The 12732-nt window shown below is 40.8% G+C and overlaps 1 protein-coding gene across 1 annotated transcript in view; it reads right to left on the bottom strand.

Annotated features, from left to right (window-relative positions):
• Window positions 1–654: 654 nt before the first annotated feature.
• The window catches only part of LOC146459915 (complement factor B-like), a 13512-nt gene continuing 1434 nt past the window's right edge, over window positions 655–12732 (bottom strand). The window contains exons 2-12 of the mRNA XM_085088626.1: window positions 12149–12216; window positions 11358–11459; window positions 10182–10367; window positions 9466–9660; window positions 8669–8866; window positions 7817–8155; window positions 6435–6767; window positions 5081–5320; window positions 4105–4343; window positions 3370–3555; window positions 655–1735 (exon numbers count right to left, since the gene is read on the bottom strand). Of these exons, the coding sequence (XP_084944752.1) occupies window positions 1565–1735; window positions 3370–3555; window positions 4105–4343; window positions 5081–5320; window positions 6435–6767; window positions 7817–8155; window positions 8669–8866; window positions 9466–9660; window positions 10182–10367; window positions 11358–11459; window positions 12149–12206 (2247 nt within the window). The 5' untranslated portion in view covers window positions 12207–12216 and the 3' untranslated portion in view covers window positions 655–1564. The remainder of the gene's footprint in view (window positions 1736–3369; window positions 3556–4104; window positions 4344–5080; window positions 5321–6434; window positions 6768–7816; window positions 8156–8668; window positions 8867–9465; window positions 9661–10181; window positions 10368–11357; window positions 11460–12148; window positions 12217–12732) is intronic.

Below are 12732 nucleotides of genomic sequence, written 5' to 3'. Positions count from 1 at the left end.
TACACTAAGGATTTAGATAATTTAAATGATTTCAGTTTCGTTTATAATATTAACCAACAGGCAAGCAAAATCATTTTGTCGCTCACCTGATTATTTCGGTTAAACCAAAACAAGGTTAAAAGATGGCAGGTGTTGTCATGCGTTTTCTAGGATTATAATCAAAAAGTGGAGCGGAGCACATTGTGTTGGTCGATGGACTTCGCACATGAATCATAAATCCAAAGTTCATTTGAAAGTAAGCGCTGCCTTATATTATAAAACACACACAGCCCAAAATTTCTTGATTTGGTTTGACAAAGGGCTGACACCCGATGCGTCAGCTATTTTAAAATCTCTTTACGACGACCAATTTGCCTTAAAAACACAGTAGATAAAAATATACACAAGTTTTCATTCCCCAAAGGACGCAGCATCACAGTTTGTTTAGTATATCTAACCCTCTTTATCCAGATTGAGATCGGTTTAGACCGCATTCTACTCGAACCCTGTCTGAACTTCGCTTGAATAACGGACCCCCTATAGTTTCTACGAGATTTTGCATCAAATCGAACCAAAGCTAAAACTATATTGTTTGACTCTTGGAGGGAAAAAGCGTTAATATTGTAAGGGGAATTTAAATAATTCGCATCTGGATCAAGCTGTAGGAATAAAATGCAGCAAAAAAAATAATAACATTTCTCTTAACGCTTTAGGCAAAAAAAAACTACAAAAAATTGATATGTCGACGAGAAACCATTCACACGACGAACAAAGCTAACATATACTCAACTAACACAACTTTTAGCCTCATTGATGACACATGCTATGGAAGTCGCTAAATCCATCGTAGCAAGCAGGAGTTCGAAATACCCTACAAATCTATAAATAGCAAAATTAGCGTCTCTCTTTGCCTATTAGTAAAAGACGACGAATCTTTGTTCTGCTTAAAATCTTATGCTGTTTTCATTTTTGTCTTCAGTATATTTCTACTTGCATTGTTTTCTAAGAGCATTCATTATAGCTTCACTGTCACCGGCACCCAAAGCTCTCCTCGCGTGAGTATGTCCCTCAAAAAGGAAGTCTCGCGCGGTCAGTTAATGAAGCGCTTTAAATCCGAGAAGTGTCACCTTTTAGGCCCGTTTGCACATGTGGTGTTTCTCGCGCAGGGCTGCGACCCAAATCGCACAGTCGTAATCAAGGTGCGATTTCAAAGCTATTTCAGCGCGATCTCGCTGTACGTTTTCTGAGAGATTCTACAAATTTGCGTCAAGTTTCAAACATATTCGAAAGCCCTGCCAGGTCGCGGCGATAAACCACGCTGAAATCACCGCTTGCTTGAACATGCGATTTAAAACTGCAACTGGAACGCGAAAAAAGTGCGAACATGTGCAAACGGGTCTTTACAAACACTACCATATACAAGAAAGCTGAGCATTACGGAACGCCGAGATAACGTGAAGTTTAATTTAATGTGTAAGAAAAGAATGCCTTCGTTCTCCTGTTTTTAATTCTTTATACTCTAACACTCTACAAACATGAAGACTGCATCTTTCCGGAGGCCTCGAAGAACTTTCATTCGAACTTTTTAGTCCTTCTTTTTGTTCTTATCTTTTCGTTTGTTGATTTTCCTCCTTATCCAGCTCAAATAGCTGTCGATGCGCGTGTACACAGCATATTTTCCCTGCGTTGCGCATCCTTCTCCCCATCTCGATAAACCAACGACGACCCAGCTGTCGCGATCATCTGAACGTCTCACCTATCAGGTATCGGAAAGAACAGGTGCATTTTAAGTAACATACAATACACTTTTTCGCGCCAAAAATCCACCACTTTGAAAACTGGTAAAACACGACACGAACTACAGAGTTTGTATGCGAAAAAAAAAACACTTTTTTTTGTCACAATAGTTTGGCAAACCAAAAACGCGTTTAGTACCCAAGGTTAGCTCTTATCAGTACATCGCTCAGTTTTCAGAAAAATGTTATACTATTCTATTAATCCGTGAACAACCTATATTACATTATTCAAACGTAGCGAGTTCTAGAATTTATTTGCCACTTGGGAATCACGAATATTTCTTTTGTTTTTTTCTCTGTCGACTATACCGCGTGATTCCCAAGTGGCTTCTAAATCCCAGAACGCGGTTATTTTCTATAACTTTCGATATCACGAAGGGTTTGCTAAGGTTTTGTGGAATGAAAGACGTAAAATTGCTAACTTGACGACCCAAATTCGCCGAACTCAGTCAAGGAAACGCGCCTGAACAAGGTGAGCCAGTTTATATATACGGTATGTTGCAATGACAAATCGGTACTTTTCTTCAAATCGAGCAAAATTCACTACTAAAGTTCAGAAATGACACACCTTAAACGTGTCGTACTTCATTTTTTTTATTGCTTTACCTGAAAGTGTCCAATGTTTTTCGAGTTTTAAGCAAAGATTAAAGGTGCCTGAACACGATGGGGCACGTTACAGGCCACATAAAATATTTCCGCACAATCCCATACATTAATTAGTGCACCACTGTCATATCATGCCTCTTCCAAAAACGACGAGCGTGAATAGAGTGAGTTGCAAAATGTATACACGATTATTGTATGCGGCATTGCGGATATTCAGTCTTTTCCAGGGACATGTTGCAGCGACTGTGTATCAGCGACATGTTGTATTTGGGCCGTGTTAGCTCTACTATCGGAACGGCGCGCTGTATCGCGAGAAGGTCTTTGCAGACAAAAACATGTAATAAATTTAATTGCTCAAAATTATCAATTCTCGGAACTTAACTCTCCAAGGTAAGAGAGATAGGACAGGGCGGGATTTCGACTCTGTAGTTTGTTGCCAGGCCTTCCTCTCATGATAACTTGGGTATGCAAGACATATCGTACTGTTTATATGGTCCCTGTGGTGTCCGTGTTGCTATGCATGTTGGCTGTTGGCAAAAATTACTGGCCTGATTCTTGTCAAAACAGTTTAGAAACTCCGTGCAAAAATTGGGTAAATTGTGCAAATTTCCCGGCCCCTTGTGTATCGAAACACTTTCTGCCGCTTATTCTTGATTCGCTGCAATACTGAGGTACAAGTTGAACTTAGCACGATTAAAACATTGGTTCAAAACCGTGCAAAAATTACTTTCGGGTAAAAAAAAATACTACATATATATGTCGAACTCTTTGAGCATATGGCAAGAAAAAACAAAGTATAATGGGAAGTTACGACTGCTTAAAGTTTCCCTTTCGGTTCAATAAACGGTTCCGGTGACAACAAATCGTAGTGTGCAAATCCGAAATGGTTGACTGGAGAGGAACATACAGAGCATAAAAAAAATACACCGATACTCTTTGCTACTGGAACTCTTATGTAAATCATCTGCCATAGCCTTTAAATACCTACCACAAGGGGAGATCCAGTGTCGCCTTTGCAAGCATCCCTGTTACCACTGGGGTTGCCAGCGCAGACAACTTGTTCTGTTATCGCCGCTGGATTGGTAGCATTTCTGCGACACCGCTGGTGAGACGTGAACTTTATTTGTGTTTGTTGAAGCACAGGCAGTGGAGCCACCAGATTAGTCGGAGGAGACTGTAAAAAAAATCACTAAAAGTTAATAGACACTTCTAATACCTAAGATGATCTAAGATGGTTTCTATGAACACATGGTGAGCAGCAATCCTCGTTCCTCTCTGCATGGGATCCTTACCAGCTCCCAAAACCACGAACAGCCTCCTCTCCCCTCACCACCTCAATAAGTTACGCAACTGGCTGAAGGAATAAGGTGATCAGTGCAAAGTCTTTTGTCCTTGGGACACCAGCTGCAATTTTTATTTAATGTTAGGGATATGAAGATAATCATGAACTTTGAAAGACCACGTCCTTTGAACTTGTTTTTGTAACAAAATAGTTTTCTTCATAATATACAGCTGAACTCAACCACATGATAAAATGCCAATTAGCGGAAGGGATAAGAAGAAACATACAAATGTCCAAATTCGTTTTAAACCCTGGATTTCCAAATAAGGTAGTTACAGTATATAACGTCATAAACCTTGAGTAGGGGGCCAGTCATATTGGGGCATATACATCTAGGGCATGGCTACTGGATTATCCCAAACGAGACAAAACGCCTCTCACCTCTTGAGAAGATCCCCAGCCCGCTACCACACAGAGCTTTCCTGGCCTCACATAGAACACATCACTCGGTTGAGGCAGACACACTGTTCTGACAAATGGCGAGAATTTCACTGCGTGTTGAAGGCGTATCAAGGCCAAGTCGTGTTCTACCCGTGCCTTGGTTGCGTTTGGATGAATAAAAAATCGCTTGGCTCGTATGTTCTGCTCAGTCCCTTCTTCTTTAAATCGGTCATGTTCACCTAAAGAATCGAAATATACAAGCAACAACGGCCAAATTCACCTCAGAGGACTAATTAACAGTTATTCCACTAGCGCGCGTTAGACATCGATCAGATGACAGATAGTTAAGGAGAAGCGTAGCTCCGACTTGATTATAATCATCCCATATCCAGCAAGGGTGAGTGGAATGTTATTTCTACAGTAGATCTTGATGCTTTCATTTTGCAAGAACACGCAGGAAGTGATTTAATGGCTGCTATTTCTTGGGCATGGCATAATACTTATACATTCTTGAAGACAATAAAAATGGTCATCTTTTATTCCAGTTGAGAGGATTCATGCAACGTTAAAGTGAAAGTTTTACCGTATGTGTATGTTCTTCGAACTTTTCTTAAATACTCTCCTTTCACTTTGATAATATGGCGTTAAAGCGTTCCAATTATGCAATGGATCCTCTGTGTGCAAGTGAATATTTGCCAACAATTGTCTTTATCGTAACGGAGGTCTATACTCAATCTAATCGATATGAAATGTTCTGAAATTATTCCACTGTAAATTTTGTCCACCTATACCTGAACGTTTCAGGTCACTTGGGGTCCTTCTCCCGATAACTATGTGCATAATTATGTGCATAATTATTAATCATGTGCATAATTATTAATTATGTGCATAATTAATTTCGTGCAAGCTTGGACACCAGTAATTAAGACACAAAAATGCTCTCCGCTTTTAAACTAAAATGCTTGGATGTTCTTACCCATTCGAACGACGATGTCTTTCGGCTGAAGCTTGGGATCATAAAAGAGGCAGTGAGCCCCAGTGAGAACCCAATTGCCTTTTATAAGAACACCTCCACATCGAAAGTTGCTATTCACGTAAATGGCCGCTAGCCAAGGCCAGGCGCCTGGTTTAGCCACATTTCCACCCACAACACGTGAATTCCTTCCCTCGTTATTCCTGAGCTGAGTGTCTCCTGCGACACCACACTCAGTGTAATCTGGACAGAGAAAAAATAATTTCACTTAAAATTGTATTGAATCAGAAAAAGAGGCTTTTTGTCACCCTGCTCATGACAGAAAACTGTCGCTTACTACTAAATAGCCCCATCTTCAACAACATAATAACACGAAGACAGGGAGGGATAGCTCCCGAGCCTTCATTTGATGGTCGACACCTACGGTTTTATTAGCAAATTCAAATGAACCCCTTCCTACAGCAGAATAAATCAAAAATAAGAAGTCAAGGGGGAAAAAAGGGGAAGCAAAGGAATGCTCAGTAGCTTCACTGAATCGATGATAGTCACAGTTTAGGATTTTACCCGTGGACTAGACTTTTTCCTCCCCAGTTAATCTTTCCTCGTATTCACATTGATATCCCGATTAAAAAAGCCGCTATAACACGTCACAAGTTTAAAAACCGGGCCACTCTGAAATTGGCTTCGTTACATTCTGCTCTGCTTCTCTGCCAACTGGAATGGCCAATTATTTTTCCAAATTATGCGCGAAGGAAACTATTTCGCCGAATTCTGTTCCATGAAATTCAATTCCCATACGTACAACATAGGCTAAAAATACTGAAACAATGAGGCATGGTTTTGTACCTATACGAAAATGCACTATTTGATCCACTAATTTCTTGTGTTACCAAGTAATATGTCTGGAACTTGACTAACAAATTGATAGGGAAGCAATCCGAGATAATGATTTTGTTACAGAAATACAGATATTTCCTATTTCCGTAGCAATCGATTAAGTGATCAAAGATCGGCCGTTATACTGCAACCACGGCTTATCAAAGGCTTATCCGGTTTAAACTACAGTCGAAAATGGCCTATGCTGCCCGGAATCTACCTGAATCAAAGTTTCTGCTCCTGAATCCATATTCTACTCAAACTTCTGTAGGCAGAATGTACCCAAGCCTACTTTGAAACCACGGATCGCGGTGCAAGGATCATATGCCCTCAGGGTAGGTCGGTATTGCAAAATCATGCGGCTATGAATTAAAGGCAGGATGATGGAAAGGAGGAAATGTGTCAAATATGTCATTAAAAAGTACAGGTATGTATTTTATGTATAAATCTACTATTCACGTTTTGGTTTTACAGAACTTACTATTTCCTTTGGTAGTGATGAGTTCTTTAAGTTTAGTCAAATCTTCAAACTTCTCCAGGAGATGGACGTGCGTTCTGAATGGTTCAGAAGCTATGCTTCGCAGCTCTTGTTCATCCACGCTGTCTGTCACGCCAATAGCGTAGATTTCAAAGTCACAGCTGTCGCGCAATATCATGGCATCAAGGGCGGGGTCACCACCGATGTTGGATCTGCCGTCTGTGATGAGAAACAATGCCTTCTTGCTGGTGTTGCGGGTCTCAGGTACAATTTCTTCGATGGTCTTATTCAGAGCATAACTTGTGGCAGTGCCTCCCGCTATGAAGTTCAGATTTTCTAGACAGCCAAGAACGTTTCAGGGAATAAGTAATTTCGGCAAATGAGTAAAAGAATAAAACATATAAGGACTTTGGTAGCAGGTCTCTGAGACTAAGTACGTTTCTATGTGTAAATGCCTCTCGAAAGACAGTACAAGCGCCACAGTCAGTCCTACTGGGAACAGGGTTTAGAGAGGATCAACAATCCCATTCTAACGTAGTAGGTGAAGTCAGAGGGATGGCAGGAGGCCTGGGTCTGTTGTCTCTGTTTTCTCAGATATAGCTTTTCAGCCAGCTTTGGAATTCTCTCCTTCGATCTCCCTTCTTAACACCCTCTCTGGCGTGTCTCAGATTCTTGCAACATCGCGTTCCAATGACACACATTTACAGACCATCCTTATAACACTTATGTTCAGAAACTGACCAAAACATCCTTTATGTACTATACCGTTTTGCCGAAAGTACCATCTCATTCCTATTAACTAAAATGCCTGTAAAAGACTTGATCATAGTCTCCCAAACACCTTTCACTTGAAGATCTGTTTTATTTATGATTATTAAAACTAAGGGAACAGTAAACGCAACGAGTGTCTTATTGGAGTTATATATTATAAGGACGTCTATAAGCACGCAGAAAGTTCAGAGACCACAACGGGCTGAAAAGAGCGTAGAGAATCAAGAGAAACAGTCGAATGCCTCTCATTAAACTCGTCAAGTGCAAAGTTTCAATAGAAAGATAAAAATTTTCTTTTCCATGTGATCGCCAAGATTGCTGAAAAACTGATCGTGATCATAGTCTTAATATAGAAACATGATCGCGCGATTTAGCGACCATCGCCGGCTCAGCGATCGCTGGCGATTATGTGTAAACCAGCAAGAAAAGCGAGAAGCTATTTTAAAGTAATTGTACTAACTATATATACCAATTAAAGAGATTAACAGTAGAGACCCGAATTATTAAGTAAACTTTCATAAGTAACGAGTAAATAGAACTAAAGAAACTCTCATGGGATAAAAAAAAAACATGTAACCAGCCAGATAGGGGATGCTAGGAGACAGAAAACTTACCAAGAGTTTGAATTCCTTGTTGTTTGTTGGGCATAGCATTAGTTTTTAGATTGAAGATGACTTCCGCTGTCGAGCTGAACCTAACAACAGCAACTCTTGTTCCCGTCTTAGATTTTGACACTCCAAACTCGTCGATGATCGTTTTGGCGAAAGCTATGCCTTTCTTGAAGTTAGTTTCCCCGACACTTGCCGAACTGTCAAACACGAACACCAGGTCGAGGCCGCCTGCACCCGAAGATAACCCAGCTCGAGCCAGGCTGTCGCTTGTCATCCAGCTAAGTTTGTCGACAAAATGTTGACGAAGGCTTTCCGCGACCCTCTGAAGACTTTTCAAGGGATCTGCAACGAGTGGTTCTTCGTTAGCGCATGAGTAACATTGCTTTCAAAAATGGTGACTCAGGTTAATTCTTATCAGTGGATAAGGGCTGCTCAAAATAGCGGTGTAGGCGACTGATACAGAAATGCTGAATCGGAAACGAATCACAATCATTGGGGTAGAATTAAATCGTAAACTGATATTACAACTTTCATATGCGAAGGTTCAAGCATTATAACCCATTACGTCTTTCAACGGCATATTCCATTCAGTAACTTTACATTATAAGGTGATTCCATCGAAAAAGAGGCTCCACTGATTTTTTTTTACCACGAACATAAAAACCCTGGGGCAAGTGGCGGAAGTCGTACATTTAAATTAAAATTGTCTCATACAATCGGGTCCTTGTTCCTTGAAACAATAGAAAACAGCGGTGAGCATCAGTAATGAATAAATGGCCTAAGGAGTGACTAACGTAATTATAAAACTCATGATGGGGTCTGTCTGACAAAGACACTAGAAGTTGAGATGAGTACCTATTTTCCTGCAGCTTGGTGTGTTGTCATTCCAACGTACAGATTTGCACGTAGAATACAAAGGAACACATTTGAGTGCACTTGGGCCGTCAAGTTCATATCCATCATCGCAGGAGAAACGAACTTGAGTTCCTTCTAAAAACAGACTTCCAACACGACGGCCATGCTCAGGGGTACCTGGATCTCGACACTTTACCTCTATGGGAAAAAATTGTCAGGAGATCAATCATTTTGACAAATATGATAAAAGATGGACGAACTGACTGACTGACTGACCGACCGACCGACACACCGACTGGCTAATAGGCCATTTCCGAGTTGCTGTGGACCTCACTATGAAAGCGAGGCTAAGTGCAAAACGTTTCATATGAAAATTAGTTTTGTTTGCATATGAATGAAAAATAATTTTCATATCAAAACTTTGCACTTAGCCTTGCTTTCATAATGAGGTTCGATGCAACTCGGAAATGGTCTATTGAGTGACCCACTGACTAACGACTGACAACTCAGTGACCAACTGGCGAAAAGACCACTCAGTTAACTGACTGACTTGCTGTTTGTTCGGACCTTATTACTTCGTACAAACTGGCTGACGTAAAACTGATCGACCTACTGACTCACTCAACTCACTCAACTAACTGTGAGCAATGACTGACTGACTGACTGACTGACTGACTGACTGACTGACTGACTGACTGACTGACTGACTGACTGAACTGATGGTTGTCTCGGCCTACTTTCTTTATGTAGGTTTAATTGTTTACATAAAATCACTGCAGACACTTCTATAAAATTACTTTTTGTGCAGCGGGGTAGTTGTGTTGGTTGCCATTTTCCATTGCCGTTGCAAGTCAGTTGTGCATCTCCCCTAAGGCGGTACTTGTCGTTACAGACGTACTTTACAATGGAACCAACAGTGAAGCTGTGTCCATCGGGTTCAAACGCTCCGTGCCTAATACTGCGTGGTCTTTCACATGATGGTGACCGATTCCCTTTGTGAGAGACAGAGAAAATTTTCAATTGTTTCACTTAGTAGTCTGGGTAAAAACCTAAGCAATATTTGAACAGATTCAAATATTTCATGTATCGACAGTCGATGATATTTATGTCACTGTTTATTCGGCTAATTGATCACAGACGTTTTTGGGTGTCAAACCATCTTCAAGACCGACACGACACTAAGGTCACACTTGGGCAACCTAAGTGAGTGCGGAACCGTCTTTATCTGGGCAACAGTGCGATATACCTAGCAGAGAGTCAAAGAGCGCGATAGGGGCATACGACTCGCCCGTATCGAAGCTTTCATCACTCCTGAGCACGTCCATACACTAGACCACAAATCACCATTGAACTAAGATCGGTGGGGCTATTGATCGAGATTGTCAGTATAACACCCGTAAGATCAACGAAACTATCCGCTATTATAACATCAAGAGGGAATTAATCAATATTCATGAAACGCAGATGCCTATTATTGTCAAGACGCACAACACGGCAGGAGATGACGACTCACCAGACAGTTGACAAGTGGGAGGTTGTCCCGTCCACTTGCCATTCTTGCATACCCTGATTCGAGTTCCAATGGTATAATATCCTTCATTGCAGGTGTAAAGGGCATATGACTTAGCAGTCCTAACTGAACCATTGGGTATACTTGGAGGAACAGCACAACCCAATATCCGCCTCTCACAACGTTTTCCTGCAAAATAAAACAAAAGGTTGGTTCAAGCCACCTCCATGAGGTACAGGCTTCATGTGTAATATATGTCTTGCCTACGGCCAGGAAATGGTAAGTGGGATGCGTCTTGTGTAGACAGAAAGATGATGAATGTTGAGCGCGGCTGGGAAGTTAAAAAATTTCCGGTTGGGTGCCTGACCGATAGGACGGGGGATGACCTTCCCCATACCGGTCGAATGATAAAATAACTGAGTTACGGAAGGTTTCGTTGGTATAGAGGTAAGAGCATCTGAATGGTGTCGAAGACTCAGTCTGTGTCACAAGTCCGGCACGACATGCTAAAGAGTGATTCTGATTCCATGGCTGAGTTAAAATTTTGCCATCATTCTGTATCTATCACCACACAGGACACCTTCGGCATAGCTGATCCTGGATGATGGCCGGATGCATATTAGATATAAATCTAAAACACTTAATCTCTCCATGAATCTCTCGGAAGCTCAGTAGTTATATAGTTGTGGGGTTTGATTCCCTTCAAAGACTCTGTAACTTTTTTTACCCATCCTTATGACCTGTTGTGGAAAGGTGAATACCATCTTTCTTTTTTTATCACCATATAGCAAGCTTTCAACATTGGTGATTCTTGTGGGATACAGGACGCTTGTCACATATGAACCTTGTAATGGCCAAGCTTCCCACCAGCTTTTCTATAGATTAGGGCGTACAACTTCTTTGCGAGATGTCCTGGGTCCTGGGGTCGTCTTTCGAGTGGGTATCTGTAAAATCTTTCCAATTGGTATCTTCAGCTACTCTGGTTTACTGCAACAATTGTTCATGTTTGGATACTTAGGCCCATAGTCATTTGGTAATCGTCAATGGTAATACTATAGCGGTTCGGATAAAACGGCAAACTGCAGCTCGTGACACTGTGTCTACTGTCGGCTGGATACAATTCATTTGCACGTCAATTAACTGACAAAGTCATTGTTTCAAATATTTCCTTCCTTTTACCTGTGTAACCACTTGGACAAATGCATGCCATAATCTTCACGCCCTCTGTGCATTTGCCCCCGTTCTGACAAGGATTAGAGTCGCATCTCCTCCCGGATTGTACTGAAAAAGAAACGGTCGGCCTATAAAGAATGCCAGCATTGAACAAGTCATATCAGAAGATATGCAAGGTAATCTTTTGTGAATAACCGGATTTGATTAGGGAGATGCGTCACACGCTCTTTGAACAATCGCGTGCGCTGTCCCTTGTAAAATTCATGTTTTGTTTCCACATTGCAATCAATTTAGTTGTCTCCCCCAATTCACCCACTTGTCCGCATTAACAGGGATGTGTCACGCTCATTATTCAGTCAAAGAAAAACTGTCTGGTAGTCGATTCGTTGAATAATAGCGATAATGAAGTTAAAAATAAAATAACACTGCTGAGGAAAACATCTTGGGGATGTGCTTTACTTCAGCTTGAAATGGGGCACTTTGTACTGGAGTTTGGCTATTGTTGTGCCAGGAGTTTTTACGAAATCCATTGTGATTTCCGTAAACAGCGTTGTTTTTGTTTTTGTTTTTTTGATTTAGTGGTATATTTTGGTTTTGGTGCATTGACCCTTGCTTTTCACGCAACAGAAGTAGTCATGACAACGACATGGAACATAACCCCTCATTAAAAAAAAAGATAAATTTATCATATTTTAGTCAGTCAAAAAATGCTTCATTTAATTTATTGGTTGAACCAGGCGATTTTTGAAAAACACCATTACGACCCCTTTTACAAATGTTGGAATTCCGTCCCTTACCAGCGCCTAAGGTTTCAACGCCAACATGGAGGACAAGCAACATCAGGAAAAACGCCATGCTTTGATTTCTGGAGAGTGAAAGAAAAAGGAACAACATTTAATCGAAAGTTAGAAAACAAAGGGTGAGTAATTAAAAAACAACAATTACTTTAATAAAATACCAATTTATTTAGCGCGAGTGTGGGATAATGGAGGCAAAACAGAACTGTGAAGTAAAAACTACGGATTTACATCAATTTTTCTTTATGTGGTCAGAATTGAAGTCTGTTTGACGCCTTAAGTAGTTTAAACCTTCAATAAGCTCAGTTCTTATACGATTTTCATAGTCATACGTTTATGTATAATGATCATATGACACACTCGTATTTAAATACGGATAAAATAATACAGTCAAACCTCTTTATTACGGACACCAAGGGGACAGGAATAAGTTTCCGTATTATAGAGGTGTCCGTTTTAGAGAGGTAGGCTTTATATGGATTTCGGTCTCTCAGGGACCAAGTGAACTGTCCGTAAAAGAGAAGTGTCCGTATTATAGAGGTGTCCGTAATGAGAGGTTCCACTGTACATGTAAAACAGCCAGT

Source organism: Pavona decussata, unplaced genomic scaffold (genome assembly GCF_977016875.1).
Source record: "Pavona decussata unplaced genomic scaffold, jaPavDecu1.1 SCAFFOLD_215, whole genome shotgun sequence".
Lineage (NCBI taxonomy): Eukaryota > Metazoa > Cnidaria > Anthozoa > Scleractinia > Agariciidae > Pavona > Pavona decussata.
The sequence above is the reverse complement of the archived record's forward strand: the minus strand, read 5'-3'. Positions and strand labels throughout refer to the sequence as shown.